The sequence below is a fragment of the Ochotona curzoniae genome, unplaced genomic scaffold (assembly GCF_017591425.1).
Source record: "Ochotona curzoniae isolate NIBS_2020 unplaced genomic scaffold, NIBS_Ocur_1.0 contig_430, whole genome shotgun sequence".
In the NCBI taxonomy this organism is placed as follows: Eukaryota; Metazoa; Chordata; class Mammalia; order Lagomorpha; family Ochotonidae; genus Ochotona; species Ochotona curzoniae.
Genome location: NW_024466219.1, coordinates 15,576,617 through 15,602,890, shown reverse-complemented (window position 1 = coordinate 15,602,890; position 26,274 = coordinate 15,576,617). Strand labels below are relative to the sequence as shown.

General features: G+C 47.3%; 1 protein-coding gene across 3 annotated transcripts; it reads left to right on the top strand.

Moving 5' to 3' along the window:
- The first annotated feature begins 5,212 nt into the window (after positions 1–5,212).
- Positions 5,213–15,454, top strand: RAB29 (RAB29, member RAS oncogene family). Of its 3 annotated transcripts, XM_040985537.1 has the most exons (5): positions 5,213–6,056; positions 10,104–10,175; positions 12,736–12,917; positions 13,423–13,544; positions 13,819–15,454. In XM_040985537.1, exons 1-5 carry the CDS (start codon positions 5,933–5,935, stop codon positions 13,931–13,933), a joined length of 615 nt encoding a protein of 204 aa, XP_040841471.1. In that variant the 5' UTR covers positions 5,213–5,932; the 3' UTR covers positions 13,934–15,454. The 3 variants fall into 3 exon arrangements, with proteins under 3 accessions (XP_040841471.1, XP_040841472.1, XP_040841473.1); XM_040985538.1 differs by lacking the exon at positions 10,104–10,175; XM_040985539.1 differs by lacking the exon at positions 5,213–6,056 and having other exon boundaries at positions 10,009–10,175; positions 12,741–12,917.
- The last annotated feature ends 10,820 nt before the right edge of the window (positions 15,455–26,274 follow it).

The window sequence follows — 26,274 nt, the reverse complement described above, 5'->3', positions numbered from 1 at the left end:
ATTCAGTATTGTCCCTACAGACTCCCAGCCTCCAAACCAGCTGTGAACTGGACCTGAGCCAGTGGAGGAGCGATGAACTTGTCGGCCGCCCTCTGGAGGGCTGACTACTGAGCTGGGTCACAATCACCAAACTGCCTTCCCCTCCTCCAGAGCAATGCCCACACCTTGAGATCATCGCACTGGGCTTGCAGTTTGGAGCGGAGTTTGAACAGTAAAACACACAGCCTCAGCTTTCTCTGTGTAGGCTTCACTGCTCCACACTGCTGGGCCACTTGCTATGCCCCTCAGTCCTCATGCCACAAACCTTTTTTTCCACGCTGTTCCCTGGGTGGGGGTGGAGGCTGTGCAGATTCTATCAATTCAGTCTTTCCTGGTTGATGTCAATTCCCCAGTCCTCGGGAGATTGTCTGGCACCAGCTGATTTCAACAAGTGTGTATCGATTGCCTACTGCAGCATCACTCATTGCAAACTGATGGTGAGGTACCAAGATGTGCCTGACACACTCTCCTTAGAGCTCCTGCCAGGGACACTTCTCCTGAGCCAGACAATCCAACTGGCCTGGACTCCTTAAAGAGAAAGCCAAGGTTGTACAAAGCTGAAGAGGAAATAGGCTCCCAGCCTAGCAGCTAAGATACCACGGAGGATACCACCATCCCATCTCAGAGCGTCAAGGTTCACTTGATACCTGCTTTGCTCCTGACTTTATCTTCCTGCCAATGTGAACCCCGGGAGGCGGTGATGATGCCTTAAATAAATGGGTCCCTGCTACCTTCAGGGGAAACACGGATTGAATCCTCAGTTCTTAGCTTCCACTTCACCCAAACCCAGGAGTGGCAGGTATGTGGGGAACAAGGAGACAGAAGTTCTCCTTGTCTTTACTTATCTCTATCCCTACTTGTCCCCTCTCTTTCTGTCTCTCTACCCCTCAAGTAATTTTTAAAAGAAGAAAAGAAAAAAGCAGGGCCTGGCGCGATAGCCTAGTGGTAAAAGTCCTTGCCTTGCACGCACCAGGATCCCATATGGGCATCGGTTCTAATCCCAGCGGCCCTGCTTCCCATCCAGCTCCCTGCTTGTGGCCTGGGAAAGCAGTCAAGGACAGCCCAAAACCTTGGGACTCTGCACTCACGTGGGAGACCTGGAAGAGTTCCTGGCTCCTGGCTTCGGATTGGCTCAGCTCCGGCCGTTGTGGTCACTTGGGGACTGAACCATTGGACAGAAGATCTTCCTCTCTGTCTCTCCTCCTCTCTGTTTATCTGCCTTTCCAATAAAAATAAGTAAATCTTTTAAAAAAAAAAAGTTAAAAAAAGAAAAAAGCAAATGAGAGACCAGCATTGTGACACAACAGGTTAAGGTGTTCTCTGTGATGCTAGCATTCCATGTAAGAACCAATTAAAGTCTGAGTTGCTCCACTTCCAAGCCAACTCCCTGCTATTATGCCTGGGAAAACAATGGAGAATGGCCCGAGTGCCTGGGCTCTTGCTATCCACATGGGAGACCTGGATGGAGTTCCAGGATCCTGGCTTTGGCCTGGCCATCCCCAGCCATTGTGGCCATTTGAGAAATGAACCAGAGGGTGCAAGCTCACGCTCTCTCTCTGTTTCTCTCTCATTCTGCCTTTTAAATAAATAAATAAATAAATAAACTGTTTTAAAAATGTTCAGGGTCCAACATGGTGGCCTAGTGGCTGGGGTCCTCTCCTTGAATGCACTTGAATTCCATATGGACACCAGTTCTGATCCCAGCGGCTCCACTTTCCATCCAACTCCCTGCATGTGGCCTGGGAAAGCAGTCAAGGATGGCCTAAAGCCTTGGGACTCTGCGCTCACGTGGGAGACCTGGAGGAAGTTTCTGGGTCCTTGCTTTGGATCAGCGCAGCACCAGCCATTGCAGTCACTTGGGGAGTGAACCATTGGATGGAAGATCTTCCTCTCTGTTTTTCCTCCTCTCTGTATATCTGACTTTTCAAAAAAAATCTTGTAAAAAAATGTTCAGGGCCCGGCAAGGTGGCCTAGCGGCTGAAGTTCTCGCCTTGAATGAGCCAGAATCCCATATGGGCACTGGTTCTAATCCTGGCAGCTCCACTTCCCATCCAGCTCCCTGCCTGTGGCCTGGGAAAGCAGTTGAGGATGGCCCAAAGCTTTGGGACCCTTCACCCGTGTGTGAGACCTGGAAGAAGTTCCTGGCTCCTGGCTTTGGATCAGCATAGCATCAGCCGTTGCGCTTACTTGGGAAGTGAATCATTGGATGGAAGATCTTCCTCTCTGTCTCTCCTCCTCTCTGTATATCTGACTTTCCAATAAATAAATAAATCTTTAAAAAAATGTTGAGGGGGAAAAGAATAAAGAAAAGTTGAGGAGAGTGACATTGTGGTATAGTGGTAAAGCCACCATCTGCAACACTGGCATTACATATGGGTGCTGGTGTGAGTCCCGATGCTGCATTTCTGATTCAACTCCTTGGTAATGCAGATGGGAAGGCATTGAAGGACGTTCCAAGTGCTTGGACCTTTGTACCCACTAGGGAGATCGGAAGAAGCTCCTGGCTCCTGGCTTCAGGCTGGCCCAGCTCCAACCTTTGTGGTCATTTGGGGAAATGAACAAATGGATGCAATATCTCTGTTTCTCTGTGTCACTTTGCCTTTCAAATATATGCGTACATACATACATATGTGTGTGTATATATATATACTTTTTCAAGAGCGAGACTAAGAAACAGAGTAACCAAATGTTATGCATGAACTCTGATTGTCTTCCACATCAGAGGCCGCGGGCAGGATGATGGGAAAGCACCTGGGACTGACAGTGAGGTTTAAATGGCTTGTATTAAATGGCAAGTTTGAACTGAGGTTCGTTTTCATGGGTGTGACCGTGGTGTTTCGGTTTTGTAGGAGCATTTCATTATAGGAGTTGTATGCGGAAGTGTTTGAGGTAGCAGTGTCAGCCACCTACTTTCAGGTGGTTCAAGAAGTGACAAAACGCTAGTCACTGACAACCCCAGCTCCCAGGCAGGTGGGTGGGCACTGAGCTCCTGTATTACCTCCTCTATGGTTTGAAAATTTTCAAATGAAAAAAAAAAAAAAAGTGGGAAGTAAGAAGTAAAACCAAGAGAGGCAGATGGCCCTGGGAAACTTGCTGATGGTAATCCAGTAGGGCCAAGCACTTTGCAGCTTCTGGGGAAATGGCTCCCGACGTGCTCCCCACGTGCTCCTGATGTGCCCTCAGCATTCAGGCAATCAGGCTGGAAGGGGAGGGTGGAAAGGTAGGCAGGGTGGGGGGCGGGGAAGGTGTTGCTGTGAATATTGTGCCTCTTCCCAGGCACAGGGCTCCAGATGCGCCCTCAGGAATCATGCAATCAGGTAGGTGTGTGTGTGTGTGTGTTGCTCTGAGTGTTGTCCCTCCTGCTGAGTGACAGCTGTTCCCCTGGGGTTTGCTCAGAATTGCTGCTTTGTGGTGAAGGAGCACATTTTTCAGCCACCAAAAGAGTGGGTGGCTCCTGTGATAGAAACTCTGTGACTTGGGGAGAGTACCAGAAACTTCCTTCTTCAGTCTCTATCCCCACCTTGCTAGTCTGGGAAACTAAGAGCAGTTCCTCTCACAGAGGCCCAGGGACAAGGTCAAAACTGTGAGTGCTGCTTCCTTCACAATGTGCTGATCCCTTAGAAGTTCGATAACTATAAATCAGTCATATGGTGAAGTGACCAGAAGTCAAACAGAAGGTAGATGCCACAAGTCTCCAATGAGGCCTGCAAGCGTGAGGGACACAATCATAAATGAGTTGATATTTCAATCTGGCCCAGAAGTACCATTTTCCAAGTGGAATCTGGCCTAGGGGTCACATGATTAGTTGCCAAAAATGCAGGTTGCCTTTGGTTCTACCCCAGCCCTGGAGAATCACAGTGGTATATTTAACAAGGAGCCCTACATGAGTGTTGCACACACTAGAGCTTGAAAACTTAACAGTGTGGTAAGATTTAGAAAGATAGAATGACATCTAAAGAGTATTCTGAAAGGTAAACCATCCTGGACAGAGATACAAAATCAAAAGTGAAAGTGAGAGGGCCCAGTGATGTAGCATAGTAGGTAACCCACACCAATGATGCCGGCATCACTGTTAAGTCCTGGCTGCTCCATTTCCGACCCAATTCCCTACTGATTGGCTTGGAAAAGAAGTGAAAGATGGTCCCAGTGGTTGGGCTTCTGCATCCATGAGGGGGCCCCAGAGGAAGCTCCTGGCTTCTGGCTTCAGCCTGGCTCAGCCCCATCATGAGCAACAAATAGACAAGGATTCCTGGCAAACACCAATTAGTCATCTCAAACAATAGTTACAAGCAGTATGACCAGAACTGGGATTGTGCGGTCTAAGCGAGAAACTCTTCACTGTGATGGTTAGGATTTTTTTTTTAAGATTCATTTATTTTTATTGGAAAATCAGCTATATAGAGAAGAGGAGAGACAGAGAAAAAGATCTTCTGTCCAATGGTTTACTCCCCAAACGGCTGCAATGTCTGGAGCTGAGCCAATCCAAAGCCAGAAGCCCTTCCGTGTCTCCCAAGTGGGTTCAGGGCCCCAAGGCTTTGGGCCGTCCTCAACTGCTTCCCTAGGCCACAGGCAGGGAGCTGGATGAGAAGCAGGGCTGCTGGGATTAGAACCGACGCCCATATGGGATCCTGGTGCGTGCAAGGCGAGGACTTTAACCACTAGGCCACCGCACCGGCCCGGTTAGAATTTTTTTAAGATTTTTTTTATCTGAAAGTCAGAGAGTGAGAGGGAGACAGAGGGAGTCCTTCCACCCACCGGTTGACTCCTTCAAATGGCCACAACTGCCTAGTGCAAAGAGCCGCAGGGGGCCTGGAACATCCTGGACTCCCACATGGGTGACAGGGGCACAAGCACTTGGGCCATCTCTCGCTGCTTCCCAGGGTCATTAGCAGGAAACTGGCTTCCAAGATGGTTGTGGATGTTGCAGGCAGTAACTTAACTCACTACACCACAATGCCAGTCCCAGGCCTAGGCTTTTCCAAGGATTGGTCTGCTCTATTAGGACAGGTTTTCCTGAATTTTCCTGGCACTGGGTCATATGGAAAATATGAATCAGGATCACAAGGTTCCATACTTCTCCCTTCGAAGGGATCGGAAATGCTTGGAACATTATGGATGAGACGCAAGTTTTCATTAAAGGAACAATTTTTAACCTTAACTCCATGAAACCTTTAATGATTTGAGATAACTATCTAGGGATGAAATCGGGCAGGTGATACGTAGAACAAGCCTCCTCTGACGGGGTCTTTCCCCTTGTTTGAACGCCTTGAAAACTTCGCGCAGCTTTTTCCCTCCCGACACATAGTGGAAAAAACAACATTTCCCAGATGGCGCTACGGGCGGCTGTCTGCACTCGGCTTGTTCTCTTGGCCATGAGGCACGATGGGAAATGTAGTGCGCCACGGAGCCCGGCGCGTGACGCCCGCGGAGGAAGCCAAGGGACGGTGCGCCCGGGGCGGGACGGGGTGTAGGGGGATCGAGGTGTGGACGACTCCTTCCCTTCAACCTGATTCGTGCAGTGGGGGCAGGGCGCGCACCTCCTGGCCCCGGCTGCGTAATGAGTGGCCTCGGGTGGGGGAAGTCCCGGTGGGTGAGGCCCCTGGGTGCCTGGTCCCTTTCTCGGCAGTCGGGTGGGGCAGGGGAGAAGGTGCGAGCTGCGGGGGGCTAAGCCAGCGCCCTGCGCCCCACCCAGGCTGCGGCCGCGCGAGGGGGAGGAAGCGCGTACAAGTTTAAGTGCCAAGTTTCCTTTTCTGTTTTCTCATCGGAGCAGCTTCAAAGGGCGGCCAGCGAGCATGTCTAACTTCAGTGCGAAGGGGGCCCGGAGCCTAAGGGATTAAAACTAGTGACCCCCCCACTTCCCGCTTCCCTGCGCCGCTGCACACCTCGCTGGGCCATGAGTAGCCGCGATCACCTGTTCAAGGTGCTGGTGGTAGGGGACGCCGCGGTGGGCAAGACGTCGCTGGTGCAGCGATACTCCCAGGACAGCTTCAGCAAACACTACAAGTCCACGGTGGGAGGTGAGACGTCACGGGGCGTCGGGGGACTCACGGCGGGCGGGAGGGCTGCCCTGGGGTCTTTGGCCGGCTCGGGAAGTAGGCGTCTGGCGTCCTGGCCAAGTGGAGGTCTGGGGGTGGTGGGAGCGCTGCCCTGCACGCCAGTCTCGCAGTACCCGGCTCGGTTTCCCCCAGCCTTGAGCCCTCTACCTGCGCTACAAGGCGAGCAAACGTGTTGAAGGGAACGGACAGGGTGGCGTTGGCCACTAGCCGCGGACGCCGGGGGGGCAAAGTCGGGCCGGCACAGCCAGAGCCTGGGGAAGCTCTCTCTGGAGCTAGGGACTTCTGTGCAGGAAGGGCTGGGTGTGTAACCTTAGCCCTGCGGGGATGAACCTCGGAAGCGGAACTGGTCTCGGGGACCCTGGCTTTGTTATATGGGGATGTGGGTGGCCCTGGGAACACCAAAGCCCCTACTAGCCCCTTGGCCACACACCCTCAGACGCCTGTTGGGGGCCCGGAGAGCTGTGTTTTGGTCCACAAATGGCTTAATTAAGGTGACCCAGGTTCTTCGAGGAACGTGAATTGCACCACTTCCCCGACCTCTGCCCTCGGCTCTCCCCGCACTGGGGAAGGGAGAGAACCCACAGGTGATTCCTTTCTTCCCCGGTTGCGGCCTTTGGACTGTTTTTCCAGAAGCAGAGAAACCTTTCTGTTCTTAGAAGCTGTTTAGAAAGAGCTGCTGGGGGGAGGAAGTCCCTTCAAAGGTATTCATGCTCAAATGAGCTTTTAAAGGGGAAAAACCTGCACTCGTGCATTTTGAAAACATGCGCTGGTGTCCACATGGGAGCTTCTCGTTTTGTTTGTTTTTTAACTAAAGACATTTATTGGTGCTGGTGTAATGGCTTAGTAGGCTGATTTCAGCCTTGCAGCGCTGGCATCCCATATAGGCGCCTCGGTCCAGTCCCAGCAGCTGCTCCACTTCCCCAGCTCCCTGCTTATGACTTCACAAAGCAACCGAGGATGGCCCAAGTCCTTAGGACCTGGTACCCACGTTTCCCTGGAGACTTGGAAGAAGTTCCTGGCTCTGGCCTTCTGATAGCACAGTTGCAGTCATTTGAGGAATGAAACATTAAGATCTCTTTGTCCTCTCTCTGTAAATCTTTCTTTCATAATTAAAAAAAAAAAAAGATTTATTTTTATTTGAAAGGCAGATTTCACAGAGAGGGAGAGAAAGTTTTTTTTTTAAAGAGGGGACCATTGGCAGTTTAAATATTTTCTTCAAGAGCATCCAACAAAATTGAGGGTTTATATTTTTAGAGAGTATCCCCAGCCCTCTGCCCCCCTCACTCCTACCTAACAGGAGGATCCCTGTTCCCTAGATTGGAGTTTAAAGGGTCCTACTAATTCATTTTCAGCCATTGTTCTGGTTTCCCTTTAGCAAAGAATATGACTAACCTCATGTCTTTTAGTCAGGTTAGTCCTTCATAACTCCTGTTTTTTGTGCTGTTACATGTGAGGAGAGGCTTATTTCCAGACCTTGAACACTTTTGTTTCTGTGCTTATCGGAAAGCTTCCCCCGCCACCTGACCCAACTCCACAACAACACTCCCATAGCCTTCACTTGTGAGGCTGCAAGGCTGCACCTGGAGGCCTGGGGGGTGGAGTCTCACACAGCTCTTCCAGCATCCGCAAACACTAACTTCTTCCTGGCAATCCTCTTGGTATAGTGGGACAGGCAGGGAGTTGGAGGGCTAAGGATGGCAACATCTGAGCCACGTGGTCGTGCATACCATCCAGATCCCATCACCTTCCCTACAGACCCGTCTTGGGATCAAGCTGGAACCTTCTCCAGGTATCCCATTACAGTCCGAGATCATTCTCACAGCCAGGGGGTGTTCCCCATCGCACGGCTAGATTGGAAACTGACAGTAAAACTGAATGTAGATGATACAATCACCCTTGCCTCTTTTCCCCCATTACCTCTGAGAAAATCCCCTAAATCTCCCAGAAACTGTTGAACTTCAGAGTAGCAGGTTTTTTCCAAATTACTCCTGCCCTTTTGTGCCTTCCTTTGGAGACCAGTAGCATCAAATAGTTTGGGCAAGAAAGTAAAAGGCCGTATCACTTTGGAAGGTAGGAGCTCTATTTCTGCGCACACACTTAGTACATAAATGTGGGTTCATCTCAGCCTATTGAGGGCTTGAAATTAAATAACTAATTTTGGAATTGTGCATCCTCATGGTTGTAAACTGCTTATTGGATCAGAGTTTATCCCTGGGCTTTTTAAAAATAAATTCTGGGGCCTGATGCAATGGCTGAATGGCTAAATCCTCACCTTGCAAGCACCAGGATACCATATAGGTGCCACTTTGTATCCTAGCTGCTGCTCTGCTTCCCATTAGGCTCCCTGCTTGTGACTTGGAGAAGCAGTTAGAGGATGGCCTTGTTGCCAAGTGTGAGAGAAATCATGCCAGACAAGTCTAGGATGTATTAAGGAGTCTTTATTAACCAAGCTTGGTAATGGCAGTACCCATTAAAAATTAGCAGATGAAGTCACCATGACAATCTAGTCTGAATCAAAACCCTGAGAGGAACAAATGGTCATTACCATGAAACCTACCTGTTAACCTGAGACCTGTGTTCCAGCTTCCCCAGCTATATAAATTATCATAAGAGACATGCAGCAAATAATCTGGAGATATTTACAAAACTGCAGACATTCACCTTTCCCTGGCTTCTCTGTCCATATTCTATTACTGCTAGGCCTAACCTCTCCTGGAACTCTTGAAAGTATACAAATTAGAAATACAAAACATCTTAACATTTGCATCATCACTGTCCCACCCAAGCAATGAACAGAGGGTGAAGAATATAGACAGGGGCCATGCTCAGGGAATACTTGTCCTCAGAGTCTGCGGGAAGCCAGAGAGCAAGCAGGCCCTGGGAAGGCCAAGAGTCAAGTGCAAGAGCAGGCTGTAAAAACACACGATCCAGAGAGTCTCTCTTCATCACGGGCCTTTAGGGGGGCTTGTGCGGGGAGTGGTTACCCGACAACACAACACCGCCCCCTCTCAGGTTCCAGAAGATGATAGGTGAGCATCACAGGTGGGCAGAAAGAACCACATAGGTGGGAGAGGAGTGAAATCCACGCTCGTGACCCTGAACTAGCTGCCTAAGACAATAACAACCCAAAGCCTCTGGATCCTGCACCCTTGTGGGAGATCCAGAAGAAGCTCCTGGTTCCTGGCTTCAAATCAGCTCAGCTCTGGCCATTGCAGCCATTTGGGGAGTGAACCAGCAGATGGAAGATCTTTCTCTCTTTCTCTCCTTCTCTTTGTAAATATGATCTGCCTTTCCCATAAAAAAAAAAAACGTGAAATCTTAATAATAAAAATTGAGGGCGGGGCATTGTGGCACAGCAGGTTGAGCCTCCATTTGGGATGCGCACATCCCATATTGGAGTGCCTACCTCCAGTTCTGACTGGCGTGCTCCCTTCTTGTGCTTATTGGAGGAGGCAGCAGATGATGACTGGGTCCTTGTCACCAACATGAGGTACCCTTACAGAGCTGCAGGTTCCTGGCTTCAGCCTGGACCAGCCCAGGCTCACAGACTACACCATCAACAGATGGGAAGATCTCTTTCGCTCACTGGCTCTGCTTTCAAGTGGATGAAAATAAACAGACCAAATTTTTTTTTAAGATTTATTCATTTTTATTACAAAATCAGATATACAGAGAGGAGGAGAGACAGAAAGGAAGATCTTCCATCCGATGATTCACTCCCCAAGTGAGCCGCAACGGCCAATGCTATGCTGATCTGAATCCAGGATCCAGGAACTTCTTCCGGGTCTCCCACGCGGGTGCAGGGTCCCAAAGCCCTGGGCCATCCTCAGCTGCTTTCCCAGGCCACAAGCAGGGAGCTAGATGGGAAGTGGGGCCACCAGGATTAGAACCGGCGCCCATATGGGATCCTGGCGTGTTCAAGGCGAGGACTTGCCGCTAGGCCACCTTGCCGGGCCCAACAGACCAAATCTTTAAGTGTTACTAAAGTACAACCTGCATTTGTTGTAGTTGACTTTGCGCTGAAGGTTTTGCAGTGGTCCGATTCCGAGATGGTGCGGCTCCAGCTGTGGGACATTGCAGGTGAGCTGGGAAGGCACGGGAGAAGTGAGGGAAGACCTTTCGGTTCAGCCAGTGTTCAGAACTGAAGTGGAACAAGGACCCTAGACATGTTTTTCGGAAGCTGGAATGGTTGGGCTGCTCTGAGGACAGGAGCTGAGTAGACATGCAGTTTGGGCAGGTGTGCTGCCCTGGGTGGGGGTGCAGCCAGCAAGGCGGTAGGTGTTCCCACAGGAGGACCTTGAGGAGAAAGGTGGTAATCCCAAAGTAGAGAGGACAATAATAGTGGGACTTTACTACACCTTGCTGAGGATTTAAAATTCACTTCCTAAAAGACAGGGGAGGGACGAGGATGGGCAGGAGATTGGGTAATAAAAGAGAAAAAATATTTTTTAAAGATGTATTTTTTATTTGAAAGGCAAATTTACAGAGAAGAGAGACAGAGAATCTTTAACAATCCCCCACCAAAAAATAAATATGGTCTTAATGGCTGGAACTGGTCCACTTCAAAGCCAGAAGCTAGGAGCTTCTTTGGGTCTCCCACATGAGTGCACTTGGGCCCTCTTTCACTGCTTTCCCAGGCACATTAGCAGGGAACTGATCAGCAGGAAGTGGAACAGCTGGGACTCAAATCAGTATCCATCTGGGATGCCATCACCACAGACAGAGGCTTAACCTCCTGTGCTGCTGCTTCAGCTTTAGGGACAAGGACTTGGCTCAGTACTTTAGATGCCTCCCTTAGAATTGCATCTGAGTGTCCATCAGAGTCCCAACTGTGCTTCTGACTCCAGTTTCCTGCTTATGGGTATCCTGAGAGTAGCAAATGATGGCTTGAAATCTGGGGTCCAGTCCTGGCATGGTAGCCTAATGGCTAAGTCCTCGCCTTGCATCTGCCAGGATCTCATACGGGTGCCGGTTGCAATCGCAACTGCCCCACTTCCCATCCAGCTCTCTGTGGCCTGGGAAAGCAGTTGAGGATGGGTCAAAACCTTGGACCCTGCATCCATGTGGGAGACCCAGAGGAGCCTCCTGGCTCCTGACTTCGGATCAGTGTAGCTCCAACCATTGCTGCCACTTGGGGGAGTAAACCAGTATCTCTCTGAATTTCTCTCTGCATCTCCTTCTCTCTGTAAACCTAAATTTCTAATGAAAAACTAAATGAATATTTTTTTTAAAAAGACAAGAAAGAGAAAAACTTGGGTCCCTGCTGCCCACCTGGGAGACCCAGACTCAGCTCTTAGTGTCTGTCTTTGCTTAGCCTGGTCAGCCCTGGCAGATGCAGAGTGAATCAATAATGAAAAAAACAAAAAACAAAACAAAAAAAACACTCCTCTATCTCTTTACCTTTTGAATATGCAAAATGAATACATAAAACTTTAGTAAAGGAAGTGATAGGTCATGGTTTTTCATAGCACAGGAGGATGGTTATAGCTCACAGTAAGGTCAGGTGAGGGGCTGGTAGGCTCCATACATAAGGAAATGGGAGTATTGATGGCCTGATTTGACCAGTTTACATTGCTCACAAACGCTAAAATACTGATTGGTATTCCATCAGAGCAGGTAAAGCTGCTGCCTATGACACTGACATTCCATATAGGCACCAGTTCCAGCTGCTCCACTTCTGATCCAGCTACCTGCTAACAACCTGGGAAAAGCAGTGGAAGATGGCCCAAGTGTTTGGACATCTGCACGCATGTGGTAGACCTGGATGAAGCTCCTAGCTCACTGCTTCAGACTGGCCCAATGCTAACCATTGGGGCCTTCTGGGAAATGAACCAGCAGATCTCCTTTCTCTCTCTTTCTCTCTCTGACTCTTCTCCTACCTCTGTAACTCTTTAAAATAAATTAATAATAATCATAATAAAAGGTGTAAGTGTTACATGTTCATAAAAGCTTTATAGATCTTTTTTTAATTCAATGACTCATTAATCCTTACAACAACCCTATCATAAAAACTGGAATTTATTTATTTATTTATTTGAAATACAGAATGACAGAGAGAGACAAAGACAGAGAAAGAGATCACCCACACACTGCTTCATTTCCCAAATGGCCATAATAGCCAGGTCTGGACTAGGCTGGATGCAGGAGCCTGGACCTCCATTCTGTTCTATATCAGGAGGCCAAGCACTTGGGGCATCCTCTGCTGCTTTCCCAGGAACATTCATAGAGAGCTGGATCAGAAGCAGAGCTGCCAGGACTCAAACTGGCATTCCAGTCTGGGAAGCAAGTGTTACAAAGGGCAGCTTAGCTCACTGTGTCACAATACCAGCCCCAAAGCTACTGCTTTGGACTTTATTTTACACATGCGAAATCAGAACCACTTGCTTTACTCAAAGTCATATAAACAGCAGAAAATTGAGCAGGGATCTAGACTTGGAACAGTGGGTACAGAATTGGCCTTGGGATAATAGGGTTTAGTAACTCTTTATAGGTCAGAAAGAAAACCAAGAAAAACAAGAAGGTCCCTGTGCTGTGTACGCATAAGGGCTCTTCCCACAACAAGTGAGTAGGGTTGAGGGAGTGAGCAGGTGCCAGTATGCTGGCCCTGGGTCACCTTCTCGGGGTCACCCTCCCTCCCCAGGGCAGGAACGCTTCACCTCGATGACAAGGCTGTACTACCGGGATGCCTCAGCCTGTGTCATTATGTTTGACGTTACCAACGCCACCACTTTCAGCAACAGTCAGAGGTGGAAGCAGGACCTGGACAGCAAGCTCACCCTGCCCAACGGAGAGCCCGTGCCCTGCCTGCTCTTGGCCAACAAGGTCTGTGACCACTCTGAGAAAGTAACCCCTGTCTCTTGTCTGGAGCCAGAGAGCAAGCGTCTGTAGAATGTTCTCTGCAGGGGAGGCCCTTTTTCCTAGTGGTGAAGCAGTCACATAGTGGCTCAGTACATGACTGTGAGTCTGCTTCACCCCCAATTCCGGTTTCCTGCTCAGCCATACCCTGGGAGGCAGGAGGTGAAGACTCAGGAGAACTGGCTTGAACTCCTGGTTTCTGATTGCAGCTTGGTCTAGCTCTAAATGTTATGGGCTTCTGAGGCGTGGCCCAGGAAAGAAGAACTCACACATACTCTCTTTCTCTTTCTCTCTCTCAGTGTCTGTGTGTTTCTCTGTGTGTGTGAAGAGAGAGAGAGAATGTGATCATGGATTTTAATTGCTAGTGTTTATTGCCCTTGGTGGAGAAAGGTTTTAAGTCAGCAGGTGTCTGAGCTGTGGTCCCATTCCCAGGAAGGTTATGATGTGGCCTTTCATTTATTGTCTTTGCCAGTGTGATCTGTCCCCTTGGGCAGTGAGCAAGGACCAGATTGACCGGTTCAGTAGAGAAAATGGTTTCACAGGTTGGACAGAAACATCAGTCAAGGAGAACAAAAACATCAATGAAGCCATGAGGTGAGTTGCTTGTATTTTTCTGAAGGTAGATGCATAGATGTGTCCATCCTATGCTGGGACACCAGGAATTCCACCTTCTGATTTCTGAGGGAACAAGAACAGATGGGAGTCCCTGGAATGCCTGGCTCTGAAAGTCAGGGATCTTTCTCCTCATTCAAGATGGCTGGGGGCTAAAGTGCACTAAAGTGGCTGTCTGGTAGTAAGACAGGTAGTGTCTGCGGTTTCTTCCCTTCCTCCATTCAGCTTCTCGAGCTTATGTTGATTTGCTTTTCAGAGTCCTTATTGAAAAAATGATGAACAACTCCAAAGAAGAGGCCATATCTTTGTCCACCCAAGGGAACTACATCAATCTGCAAAGCAAGTCCTCCTCCAGCTGGACCTGCTGCTAGTAGAGCCGGCTTCTTTCCCATCCCACCCTGGTGGTGCTTGTCCAGCTGTCACTTGTGCTCTGAACCTTGGACTTGTCTTCTGCTGGACTGTCCAGGAAAGAGCATTGCCATCCCTATGGACTCCTGGGACCCATGTGCCTCTCTGTACCTCCTAGAAGTTGACTCTGACCTGTTGCTGACTGTTGGTGCCTTTTGTGTAGCAAACATCATCTCATTCCTCCAACAGTGACCTGGCATGTCATGGGAAGGATCAGAAATCAGCATCCGTATTTTAAAGATCATAAATCTCATCTACTCTTGGAACTTACTTTTCCATTTTTATGTATGTTGGCATCTTCAGTTTGGGAAGAAAATGAGATCAAATGTCATTGTCCAAATTACTTCCAAATTGTCTTGGACTTAGCATTTGAACTTCGGATTCTGGGATGCAGGAGGGGAGTCGGATTTCTGAGGGTTTGGCCACCCAGAAATCACTGTGATTTTGAAACTTAAAAGAGTCATATTTAATGTTTCTCTAGTCTTGGCTTCAAGAATAGTCAAGCTTTTCAACTACCTGTCTTGTGCAGTGAGAGCATTTCTTTCCACAAGGAACTTTAACTTCACACTAGAGTTTTCTAGGATTTCTGTACTAGTAGAGTAGGGACAGGGCCTTAAGTTTTTGGGTTGATGTCTTGAGGTAGTTAGCGGTGGTGCTCCAAAAATAGGTCTGTTCCTCTCACTTTGGGAATATGGATGGAAGAACAAAAGGCAGAGAAATTCACAGAACAGCATCTAGCTGAGCCACCTTCTGAGCTCTGTGGGCGGCTCACACTGAACAGCCTGGGCCTTAGGGAGAATGGATAGACAGAAAATCACTAGCCCATTGAGTTCTAAATTAGGCAGGGTTTTAGAAACACATCAATTCTGGACAGTTTAATTTATTAAATTTGCTCTTGAATGGTGATGTGTAACCGCCCCCAAGGTCATGAATATTTTAGGGAACTCCCTGAGAATTTGCGAAAATGTTTAGATGTTTTTGAGGGTTTTGGTTCCTAGTCTCAAACCTACTGGACGGAAATTTCCAAAGGTGAAGCCTGAGAAGGAATTCTTTTCTAAGCAGACAATTCCAATGAACCTTTTTTGGGACTTGGTGCTGGGGAACTTGATAAAGAGGCAAAGACCCAGGCCATTTCTCTTCAATGTCCAGGGTCTCCCACATGCTCTGTGAGTACTCTAGGTCATCTGCCACATGTCAGGTTTGAAAGCCACTGTCCCGCAGAATGAAAGGCCACCTGCCAGAAGGAACAGGGAGCCACACCTCCAATCTTTCATTGTTGGTTTTAATACCAATGATTATAACTTGAATACTCTTTTAAGTCCTTAAAGTGTTCTTTTGTATTACTATTTCCTGGTAGGGTTTGGATCAGAGTGATTCTACAAAGAATTGTAGAATAATAAATTATATTTATAGGAAAATAATATTGACTTTGAATCACTGATATCAGCCCCTGAAAACTCTTGAATAAATATGAACTGAATCTTGTATTCATGTCAGTGATTGGCCTTTTGTGTGAAATTTTTTAAAGGTTTGTTTATTTTACTTGAAAGTAAAGAGAAAGAGAAATCTTCCATCCACTAATTTACTTCTTTAATGGCCACAATGGCTGGAACTGAGCTGATCCAAGGCTAGGAGCCAGGAGCTTCTTCCTTGTCTCCCACAGTGATGTAGGGTCCCAAAACATTGGGCCATCCTCTGTTGCTTTCCCAGGCCATTAGCAGGGAGCTGGATGGGAAGTGGAGTAGCAAAGACTTGAACCAGCACCCATTTGGGATACCAGTGTTTGCAGGTAGAAGATTAGGTCGAACTGGCATTTTGTGCTAATTTTTAAGTGTTATTTTATACTACTAGTTCAAGAGTATTGTAAAGTAAGTATGCCTTCTTTTAAAATGAAATAAATGTTTTTATCTGTTAATTTGCTAGTACCAGTTGCTTAGAGCCTGTCGCCTTGTATTGATTCAATACTCTTTGTTACATGCTATAGACTACCTGCAGAGGTGACCATCTAGAAAACTGGCTGGGCCTGCTCTGCTTCCCCCCTCCCCCCCCCACTGACTCAGGACTCATCTGCCTTGTCAAGCATTGCCAGAGGCTGCCTTCCAGCCCTTCTGCATTTTTCTCTCCCAACTGGGTAAACATTTCAGGCCTGAAACTAGTAAAAAAGAACTTGAGAGAGAATGATATCCTCTTAAAGATCCTAATCTCCAAGAAATGCGAAATAGTTAAGAAGAGGAAGAAAAACATATTTACCTGGATAGAAATAAACATGATTACATTAAAAATAATTAGATCCCAGCATTTGGATGTCACTTTTTCTTTAAATTTATTTGTTTTTATTCGAAAGGCAGATTTAAAGAGAAGGAAATACAGAAAGGGAAAGCTCTTCCACCCACTAGTTAACTCTCCAAATGGCCACAATGGCTGGATCTGAGCCAATCTGAAGCCAGGAGCCAGGAGCTTTTTCCAGATCTCCCATGTATGTGCAGGGTCCCAAGGCCTTGGGTCATCCTCTGTTGCTTTCCCAGGCCACAAGCAGGTAGCTGAATGAGAAGTGGAGCAACCAGGACATAAACAAGTGCCAGTACTTTAAGGTGGAGGATTAGTCTACAAAGCCATGGCGCCAACCCCAATGGATGCCACCTTTTTGATAAAATTGTTGGGAATGTGGGCACTGTTGTAACCTCCACTGCACCCCAACATGCTTCCGTATGAGGTTTCTCTAACCCCTCAGCCTGCCTTCGGCCAAGAGGGGAATCTAAGCAATTCCTACAGTGTGTCCTGAGATCAAGCTGTGGCTGCCATGGCTTTTTAATATGAACAACATATCTGAGTGACCAAGTAAATAGAGGGGAAAAGATCATAGGTCAGCAGAAGCCTTTGCACAGCAACTGCTGACTTCCTGTCACTGCCAATGAGCCCCAGTGGTACTGAGATGATTTCTCTTCCTTTCCTGTCATCGTGATTGCTAAGGTTTAATTGTGTTTCTCATTTTTGTCCGACTATCTTTGACTTTAATTTTATGCTTCAGGTGTCTGTCTTGTCCTATGCACTGTTCCAACTTGACACTCTTCATGCCTGTCCTTATCTGTCTGCACTTGACATGATCAGTGGCATGGCTGGGGATGTCCAAATCTCCATGGAAGTTTGTAGAATGTGCTGGCCACAGGAACCAGCCTCAGGGCCATTCCCTCTCTGCCCGTGTGGTTTTGCTGTGTATAGGAACATGACTCGTCTGTTAATGGCAAATAATGCCCAAAGTTTCAGGTGGTCTTGGTAGGACATCAGTAGAAAAATGACATATGTTGGAAAGAACTGTGTGTGTATTTTTGACTCAGCCATAAATATGCGAGACTCCAGAATATTGCCATGCTTGACGGCTGCTGTCTAGCCCTTCGTTTTCAATCATGGTCTGAAATTGCTGCAGTTTTGTCCACAGAATTTCAGAATGAAAATGGGTATTGTCCTGGTATTAAGGTTCGCTGGGGAGAGAAAACTAATGGGGGAAAAATAGATAGACAGGTACAAATATAAATAGACATAAAAATAGAGAGGTGGCTTTAGAGAGATAAATAGACCTTATTTATTATTGGGAATTGTCTCACATGTATGAAGTCCAGTAAGTCCCGAATCAGTGAAGCCTTGGCTGAAGTTCAAGTCCGAAGACTGCTAGGCTACAAGAGCCACAACAGCCAGAGCTGGGCCAGGCTGAGGTCAGCAGCTAAAAGCTCAGTCTCAAGTCTCCATGCAGGTAGCAGAGGGTTAAGCACGTGGGTCACGGTCTACTGCCTCCGAAGGTGCACGGTAGCAGATTCGAGAATGGAGTCAGGACTTAAAACCAGACTCAGATATGCAATGTAGGCATCCCAAGTGACACTATAATCACTGGATCAAGTGCCTGCCCCAGACTTAGTTATTTTATGGATTTATCATGATAACCCAGTAGAGTTTGTGTAGAGTTCTTAAAAAACTTCAGGGTAGGACTGGCATTGTGGCACCAGTCCCATATGAGCACCTGTTCAAGTTCCAACTATTCCACTTCCAATCTAGCTTCCTGCTTAGTGTACCTGGGAAGGCAGCTGGACTCCTATGACCAGCACAGGAGATCTGGATGAAGTATGCACTTTCCATGAACTTTTTAAAAATCTCTCTTATGCATGGACTTAAATTTTTTTTGCATTGAAACATTTGACTTTTAATTCCATTTTCAACAAGTTTTCAAACTATCTTGGATCTATCTTATAAGCCATCTTTGAAATACAGTGAACAATCCTTCCCGTTTTCTGTTTGAGGGAACAAATGTCCCAAAATTTGACGGAGAAGCAGCCGGCTGCATTTGTCAGAAAGCCAAGCATGACTGCAAGTCTTCTGATTGCCTGTCTCCATTCTGTCATTGAGGTTTCTGGGAAACATTTGGCCTGAAAAAAAAAATCTATTTTAGAAAAGAAGCCCAGACATTTAGAGAAACAAAGCTGAATCCTTTGGGACCTGAAATTTGGTTTGTGATAGAAGGTTTTGTTTATGTGTAGGACACAGACATATGTATAATGCAGTTTGAGACTATCTAAGGTAGACGTTGAATAGCATGCCTCGCAGAAGTGTCCTGAGATATTTTGTGAATAAGGTCCACTTACTAACATGAGTTGGCCAAGCTCATAGAGTAGAGAACATCAGCTTTCTTTTTTGTTAGTAGCAGGGTTGGTTTTTTTGTTGTTGTTTGTTTTGTTTTTCAATAATTTATGTATTTATTTGAAAATCAGCATTACCAGGAGAGGAGAGATAGGAAGAGCGAGAGCTTCCATTTGCTGATTCACTCCCAAACGGCCACGAGGGCTAGAGCTGGCATCAGGGTCTCCCATATGAATGAAGGGGCCTACCTGCTTAGGCTATCCTCCACAACTTACTTTCTTTTTTTTTTTTTTTTTTAAAGATTTATTTATTTTTATTGGAAAGGTGAATATACAGAGAGGAAGAGAGACAGAGAGGAAGATCTTCCTTTCGAGGGTTCACTCCCCAAGCAGCCACAATGGCTGGAGCTGAGCCAATCCAAAGCCAGGAGACAGGGGCTCTTCCGGGTCTCCCATGCGGGTGCAGGGTCCCAAGGCTTTGGGCCATCCTTGACTGCTTTCCCAGGGCACAAGCAGGGAGCTGGATGGGAAGAAGGGCCGGGTTTAGAACTGGCATCCATATGGGATCCCGGCGCACACAAAGCGAGGACCTTAATCACTACACTATCGCACCAGGCCCTATCCTCTGCAACTTTCACAGGCACATTAGTAGGAAGCTAGATCAAAGTGGAGCAGCCAGGTCTTGAACCAGCACACATAAGAGATGTCAGCGCTACAGGCAGCAGCTTTATCTGGTACACCATGGCAATGGCTACAAGCACAAGGATTTTTAAGAGCCATTCCATTTTCAACTGTTACTGCTAGTAAGTAATGCTAATCTGAGAATCTTCTACAAACCAAGAAATCTCCTGAACACTTCCCACTGACTGCATTTCCACAATGACCCAAAAGAGATAAGGGGAAAGGAGACTGAGGCACAACAAATAGAGACTTGCCTGGAGGCTACAAGGCCACAGGCGGGAAAACTGTCATTTTAATCCTGAGCAGTGTGACCCCAGAAACCGCAGGCTTTCCTACAGGACAACTCTTCCTCTTCTCTATGTGTGTGTTCTGGTGGTGGTATCCTTGGTTTCTGTTTAACAAGCTTTCAGCATGGTGGAAACAAAGAGTAATTTGCTTAGTGGGAATACAAACTTTCCATTACATTTCTAATGAAAGATTGTAAACCTGCTCATTAAGGAAAATGAAGAAAAGTCTAAACCACTCTCAGTGCCACAACCCAACCCAATCTCTATTTACATTTCCATAAGGTAGCTTTCAATCAACTTTTTATTTTTTTTAAAGATTTCTTTTTTATTTTTATTGGAAAGTCAGATATACAGAGAGGAAGAGAGATAGAGAGGAAGATCTTCTGTCCGATGATTCACTCCCCAAGTGAGTGCAACGGGCCCTCAATCCACTTCTTATGCTAAGATATTTTTCACAGCATTGTATTCACATGTAAACCAAACATTTGCAATTGCACACCATGTTTGTATGCAGTACTGTGGCTAGCATTGTATGGGTTATAAAGACCTATGGCACAGAAATATAAAGAGGCCAAGAGAGTTACCTTTTTTAAAAATATATTTTTTAGGGTCCGGTGGCATGGCCCAGCGGCTAAAGTCCTCCCCTTAAACACGCCAGGATCCCATATGGGCGCCGGTTCTACTCCTGGCAGCTCCACTTCCCATCCAGCTCCCTGCTTGTGGCCTGGGAAAGCAGTCGAGGACGGCCCAAAGTTTTGGGACCCTGCACCCGTGTGGGAGACCAGAAAGAGGTTCCAGGTTCCCGGCTTCGAATCGGCACAGTACTGGCCGTTGTGCTCACTTGGGGAGGGAATCATCGGACGGAAGATCTTCCTCTCTGTCTCTCCTCCTCTCTGTATATCTGACTTTGTAATAAAAATAAATAAATTTTAAATATATATATATATTATTTATTTGAAAGAATTACAGAGAGAGAGCAAGACCTTCAGTCTGCTGGTTCATTCTCCAAATAGCCACAAGACTGGGACTAGGCCAGGCTGGAGCCAACAGCCCAGAGCTTCTTCTACATGTGGCTGCAGGGGCCCAAGCACTTGGGCCATCTTGTGATGCTTCCCCATGTATATTTGCAGGGAACTGGATCTGAAGTGGAGCAGTCAGTGGAGGATGCTCGCATCCCAAGTGGCAGCTTAACCCTCTGAACCACAACAATGGCCCCCACATCTTCTAACATTGATGGAGAAGCAGGAAGATGTCAGGAAAAGCCATGTGGCCAGGCCCAGCGCCATGGTCTAGTGGCTAAAGTCTTCACCTTTAATGCACCAGGATCCCATATAGGTGCCAATTCTAATCCCAACAGCCCCACTTCCTATCCAGCTCCCTGCCTGTGGTCTGGAAAAGCAGTCAAGGATGGCCCAATGCCTTGGGACCCTGCATATGTGTGGGAGACCCGGAAGAAGTTCCTGGTTCCTGGCTTTGGATCAGTGCAGCTCTGACTGTTGCGGTCACCTGTGGAGTGAAACATTGGACAGAAGATCTTCCTCTCTGTCTCACCTCCTCTTTCTATATCTGACTTTGCAATAAATATAAATAAATCTTTAAAAAAAAAAAAAGCCATGTGGCTGAGAAGGCAGCAGATATGGATCAGAGTTGTCAAGTGAGGGGTGACCAAAGATGCATTTCAGATAGGGAGAAGGCAGGGAGTTACCCTTGAGAGTGAGAACAGAGGAGTGCCACAGTTTAGGAAGATAGGATTTTCTCTTATCTGCCATAGATTATAGACAAAGGAGAGAGGGAAAGCGGCTGCCATCTTGCTATGTGTAAATGGTATCAGTGACAATGGCAGCCAGTGTGGTTTATATGTGGCCTCTCCCCCAAAGTCTGTGTGCTAGGAACATGGTTCCCAACACAACAGTGCTGGAAGGAGGTGGGAGTTGGGGTGATGAGGTCATGGGGCATTGCCCTCACACATAGATTGATATGTTTTTTAAGAGACCAGATTGGTTACTGCAAGAGTGAGCTGTCATAAAGGGAGGCCAACTCCCTGGCCTCTAGTGCAGATGTTCCTCCGCATGCATCCCTGGTGCTTTTCCTCTGTAGGCTGGCACAGTCTTGGCTCTTCAGCAGAAGCCCACAGATGCCCTTGGGTTTACAGAGCTGTGAACGGAACAAACTTTTTTTTTAAAGACTTATTTATTTTTATTGCAAAGTCAGATATATAGAGAGAAGAGGAGAGACAGAGAGTAAGATCTTTCATCTGATGATGCACTCCCCAAGTGATCACAACGACCAGAGCTATGCCAATCTGAAGCCAGGAGCAAGGAGCTCTTCTAGGTCTCCCACACATGTGCAGGGTCCCAAGGCTTTGGGCTGTCCTCCACTGCTTTCCCAGGCCACAAGAAGGGAGCTGGATGGGAAGTCGAGCTGCCGGGATTAGAACTGGCATTCATATAGGATCTTGACACATTCAAGGTGAAGATTTTAGCTGCTAGACCACGGCACTGGGCCCTGAACAAACTTCTTAACAGCAATGGAAAATGGACTAAGACAACAAGTGAAGAAAAAAAAAGAACTTACAGTTAAGGAGGAAGCCAGAGTTCTCCATGCTGACTGGCAGTGAGGCATGGGAGTGGCATCAGCAGCACCAGGACATGAGTGAGGGTGGGGTGGGAGAACGAGGACACTCCACAGCTGAGGCAACGGGATGAAGAGGGCCAGAGAAGGGCAGAATCCTTTACAGGCAGTGAGAAGGGTTAATGCCCCGAACACGGGAGGAACTCGTAAAGCTCAGTCTCTCTCTTTCTCCCTCTCTCCCTCTCTCTTTCTCACACACACACCCCAGTCAGAAATGGGCAAAGGACCCAGATAGTTATTTTTCCAAAGAAGACCTACAAATGGAGAACAAGAATATGAAAATGTGCTCAATAGCATCCATCATCAGTGGAATGCAAATAAAAACCACAATGGCCTGTCAGGATGGCCACTGCCAAAAAACCAAAAGATAACAAAAGTTGGTGAGGATGTGGAGAGGAGACCCTTCTACACTGCTGGTGAGACAGCCAATATGGAAAACCACTGTAGATTTCTCCTATAAGTAAGTAAATAAAAATAGAACCATCATATGACCCAGCATTTTCCTTCTGGATGTACATTTCAAGGAAATAAAATCAGGGTCTCTGAGAAGCGTCCGTAATTCCATGTTCATCACAGCTTATTCACAACTGCCAAGATCTGCACCCAACCTTAGTGTCTGTGGATGGATGAGAGAAATCGCTGAAGTATCACACTGCACCCCATGCATAGGGACACTTACAGATCACAAATACAGGGTTTTGGAGGCTATTTGAGAAGATGGAAATGCTAATTCAGCTGCTTTGCCCATCACATACTGAAGACATGTATTCTCAATCAAATGATCTTTAGAAAAGAAATGGAGGACTCAGGAAAACAAACGGAGAAAGAAGCCTCCTCATTTGGCACAGAGAAGCAAGCCTGGGACAGCCAAGTTGGGGGGATGTCTGCTGGGGACACTGAACTAGGACAGCAAGGAGGCTGCCACACTGGTGGCCATATCATCACATCTGAAGCATCTAAGTCCTCCTAGGAGTGAGCATGTGGAAGTGGAGGGCGATAGACACATGTGGACACTTACAGTGCTGACTGCCATCACTCCTGTTACCCTGGCTCCATCTGTGAGCTGGGCCGGTCCTTGACAACTGCGTTCCCCAGGTCAGCAAAACCTGTGTTCCATCACAGAAACCGACTTGCTGTTAGCAAGGGGTGGAAGGGAGGTTCCTTTATTGCTTTCTTGAGGGCAGTGTGGTTGATCCCATTCTAGCTTCCACAGTACATAAGTCACTTTCCTCCATGAGTGTCCTAGGAGTCTTACTGGAGTCCAGCAAAGAAGCAAGTATTGGCCTTCTGACCTTTTTTCTTCAATTTAAAATCCAACTGCAGGGGCGTAATGTTGTGGGACAGTGGATGGAACTGCTGCTTGTGAAGCTTGCAGCCAAGTGCTGGTTCCCATCCCCGCTCAGTCTCTCAGGCTGCTAGAGCCTAGCTCTTGAGGAACAGGGTTTTTCAAGAGGGCTATGGAAGAAGCCTACGTCCTACCAGCCCAGCATGGCCGCTTCTCACGGCCACGGTCATGTGCAGAGGAGACAAGACATGCTGTTTCATTAAGTATTACAGAAATCATAGTGGGGATTCAGCATTGAGCTTAACAGGCCATGGCTTTCACTTCCAGGCCAAATAAACGATTCTATCTTTTCTGTCACCAAGCCTTTAAAAAAACAATTTATTTTAGGGCCTGGCAAAGTGGCCTAGTGGCTAAAATCCTCACCTTTAATGCACTGGGAACCCATATGGTCCCAGTTCTAGTCCCGGCAGCTCCACTTCCCACCCAGCTCCCTGTCTGTGGCCTGGGAAAGCAGTCGAGGATGGCCCAAGGTCTTGGGACCCTGCACCCGTGTGGGAGACCTGGAGGAGGTTCCTGGTTCCTGGCTTCGGATCAGCATAGCACCAGCCATTGTGGTCACTTGGGAAGTGAATCAATGGACAGATCATCTTCCTCTCTGTCTCTCCTTTCTGTAAATATGACTTTGCAATAAAAATAAAATAAATTAAAAAAATTTATTTTAGCTTCTCCCTTTACCTCCCCCTTTACTGCATATACAGGAAAAAAATGTGGAAATAATAGTCTTACCCACTTTTCTGTAGCCCTTGAACCTTTGTGCTCTAACTACATAAACATTGTCAAAAATAAAAGAAAAAACGGAAAAAAAATTATTTTACTCTTATTTACTTTATTTTACTCTTTTTACTTTATTTTTATATTATACGATGGCTACCGCAGTAACCAGAGAAGGGCGGAGTTTGCCTCCAACCAAACCCAGAATGGATGGCAGAATTCTGGCGGGCCCCTCAGGCTGTGAGACCACTGTTGCACCAATGAGGGGCACAAAGCCATATCCCCCCACCAATAGGGGTCAAGGTGCCCCCCAATTGGCTTCCGTGTCAAAGAGAATTTAAAAAGCCCCTTCCTTGTCTCTTCCGTGCTCTTCTTCCTCTGCAGCCCATTCCTTAATGTCTGTCTGCTGCACGGGAAGGGAAGCCCGTGACCGTGGTTCCCTGAAATAAAGGCCATCTAAATTCTTTTCATATATTCGGCTGAGTTATTCTTTCCCTGGTGGTCAGCGAATCTAACATTTTGGCAAGCAGTGAATCTGACATTATATTTTATTGATACTATTTACATTTATTTGTATTCATTTGATTATTTTTATCTTAGTTACTTCATTTTTAAGTTTTATAGTGCTTTAATTTTATATTCCATCTTTTAATTTTTGCATTATATTTTACATTTTTACTTTTTGTTTTTTAAAGATTAATTTATGTGTTGGAAAGTCAGATATACAGAGAGGAGGAGAGACAGAGAAGAAGATCTTCCATCCAATGATTCACTCCCCAAGTGACCACAACAGCGGGATAGAACCGGCACCCATATGGGATCCCCGCACGTTCAAGCCAGGACCCTAGCCACTAGGCCACGCCGCCGGGCCCACTACATTATATTTTTAAAGGCACTCTTAGGAGACAGTTAGGAGCAGCGCAGACCAGCCCAGGTACTCAGTCTAAGCACCGCTGGTGAAATAGTGCCATTCTCCTTCCTTCACAGACTTCCCAGAGGCCCTCAGTGGTCTGAAGTTTCTGATGCCCTCTGGGGACTGTATCTTCAGTCTATTTATAAGGTGGCTCCGCTGCAGCCATTTCCACAGGGATCTTGGGCTCTACCTTTCAGAGATTTACGCCTGCAGCAAATGTTCATGGACGTCAATGGAGCCACCTGGGTCACCATGGGTGGCATGCCTTGAAGCTGGCACTACTCCCCTCTAACCAGTGATGAGGCCATCTTTCAAAAAGCACAGAGCACTAACTGCGGCCAGAAACTATCTTCACAGCTCCTCACACATGAACCCACTTAATCCCAATAACCTAAAAGGGGGAATAGCATTGCTTCCCATTTCACAGATGGGAAAACTGAGGTACACAGAGGGGAAAGTTACACGGTTCTTAGACCGTGGACCAGGGACGCCCACTCACACACTCTGTGGTCTTGCGGTCCACGTTCCTCATCATGACATTCCGAAACGCTCAAGTCCAAGACAGCTACTTGGCTGACCCTGAAGTGGACCTCCCGGCCTGGAATGGAGAATGGAAACTGAGGGCAAAGGTATTCCTTGATTATGATCCTGCTCTTCTACTCCAGCAGGATGGGCTGGAGTCCGGAGAGCTAACTGATGGAGCCGGAGTAAGAGGGGTTGCGGGTTTAAGGTCAAATTTTTTGAATCGAAGGAGTTTCCCTCCAATTCTGTAGCAGCCCCTTGGTGACGAATCTGCTGCCTATCTCACGAGTATTGCTATCACCCGATTTTCCAGGGTACCCAAGCAGGCGAGACGAAATACCGTGACAGTAATCCTGAGCGACGTCGGATCCTCTACCAATCTTTTTTCCTAGTCATTCTGAAGAAAACCCCGAGACGAATCTGCAACTCCGGACTGGCAGCCAGGGGGCGGGCTGAACAGCCACCATTTTTGTTTTGCGGCCGTGCGCTCTCAGAGCATCTTGACTACCAGGACCCCCACGGGGGAGGTGGAGCCTATCAGAGCGCGGGGCGGGGTCTCAGCGACGTGATGATTCAAACGGACTAATGA

Coding starts and splice junctions, on each gene's coding strand:
- RAB29 (XM_040985537.1), top strand. CDS start 5,933: ATGAGTAGCCGCGATCACCTGTTCAAGGTGCTGGTGGTAGGGGACGCC. Junction 12,918..13,422: donor GCCTGCTCTTGGCCAACAAG/GTCTGTGACCAC, acceptor TGTCTTTGCCAG/TGTGATCTGTCCCCTTGGGC. Junction 13,545..13,818: donor AACATCAATGAAGCCATGAG/GTGAGTTGCTTG, acceptor TTTGCTTTTCAG/AGTCCTTATTGAAAAAATGA.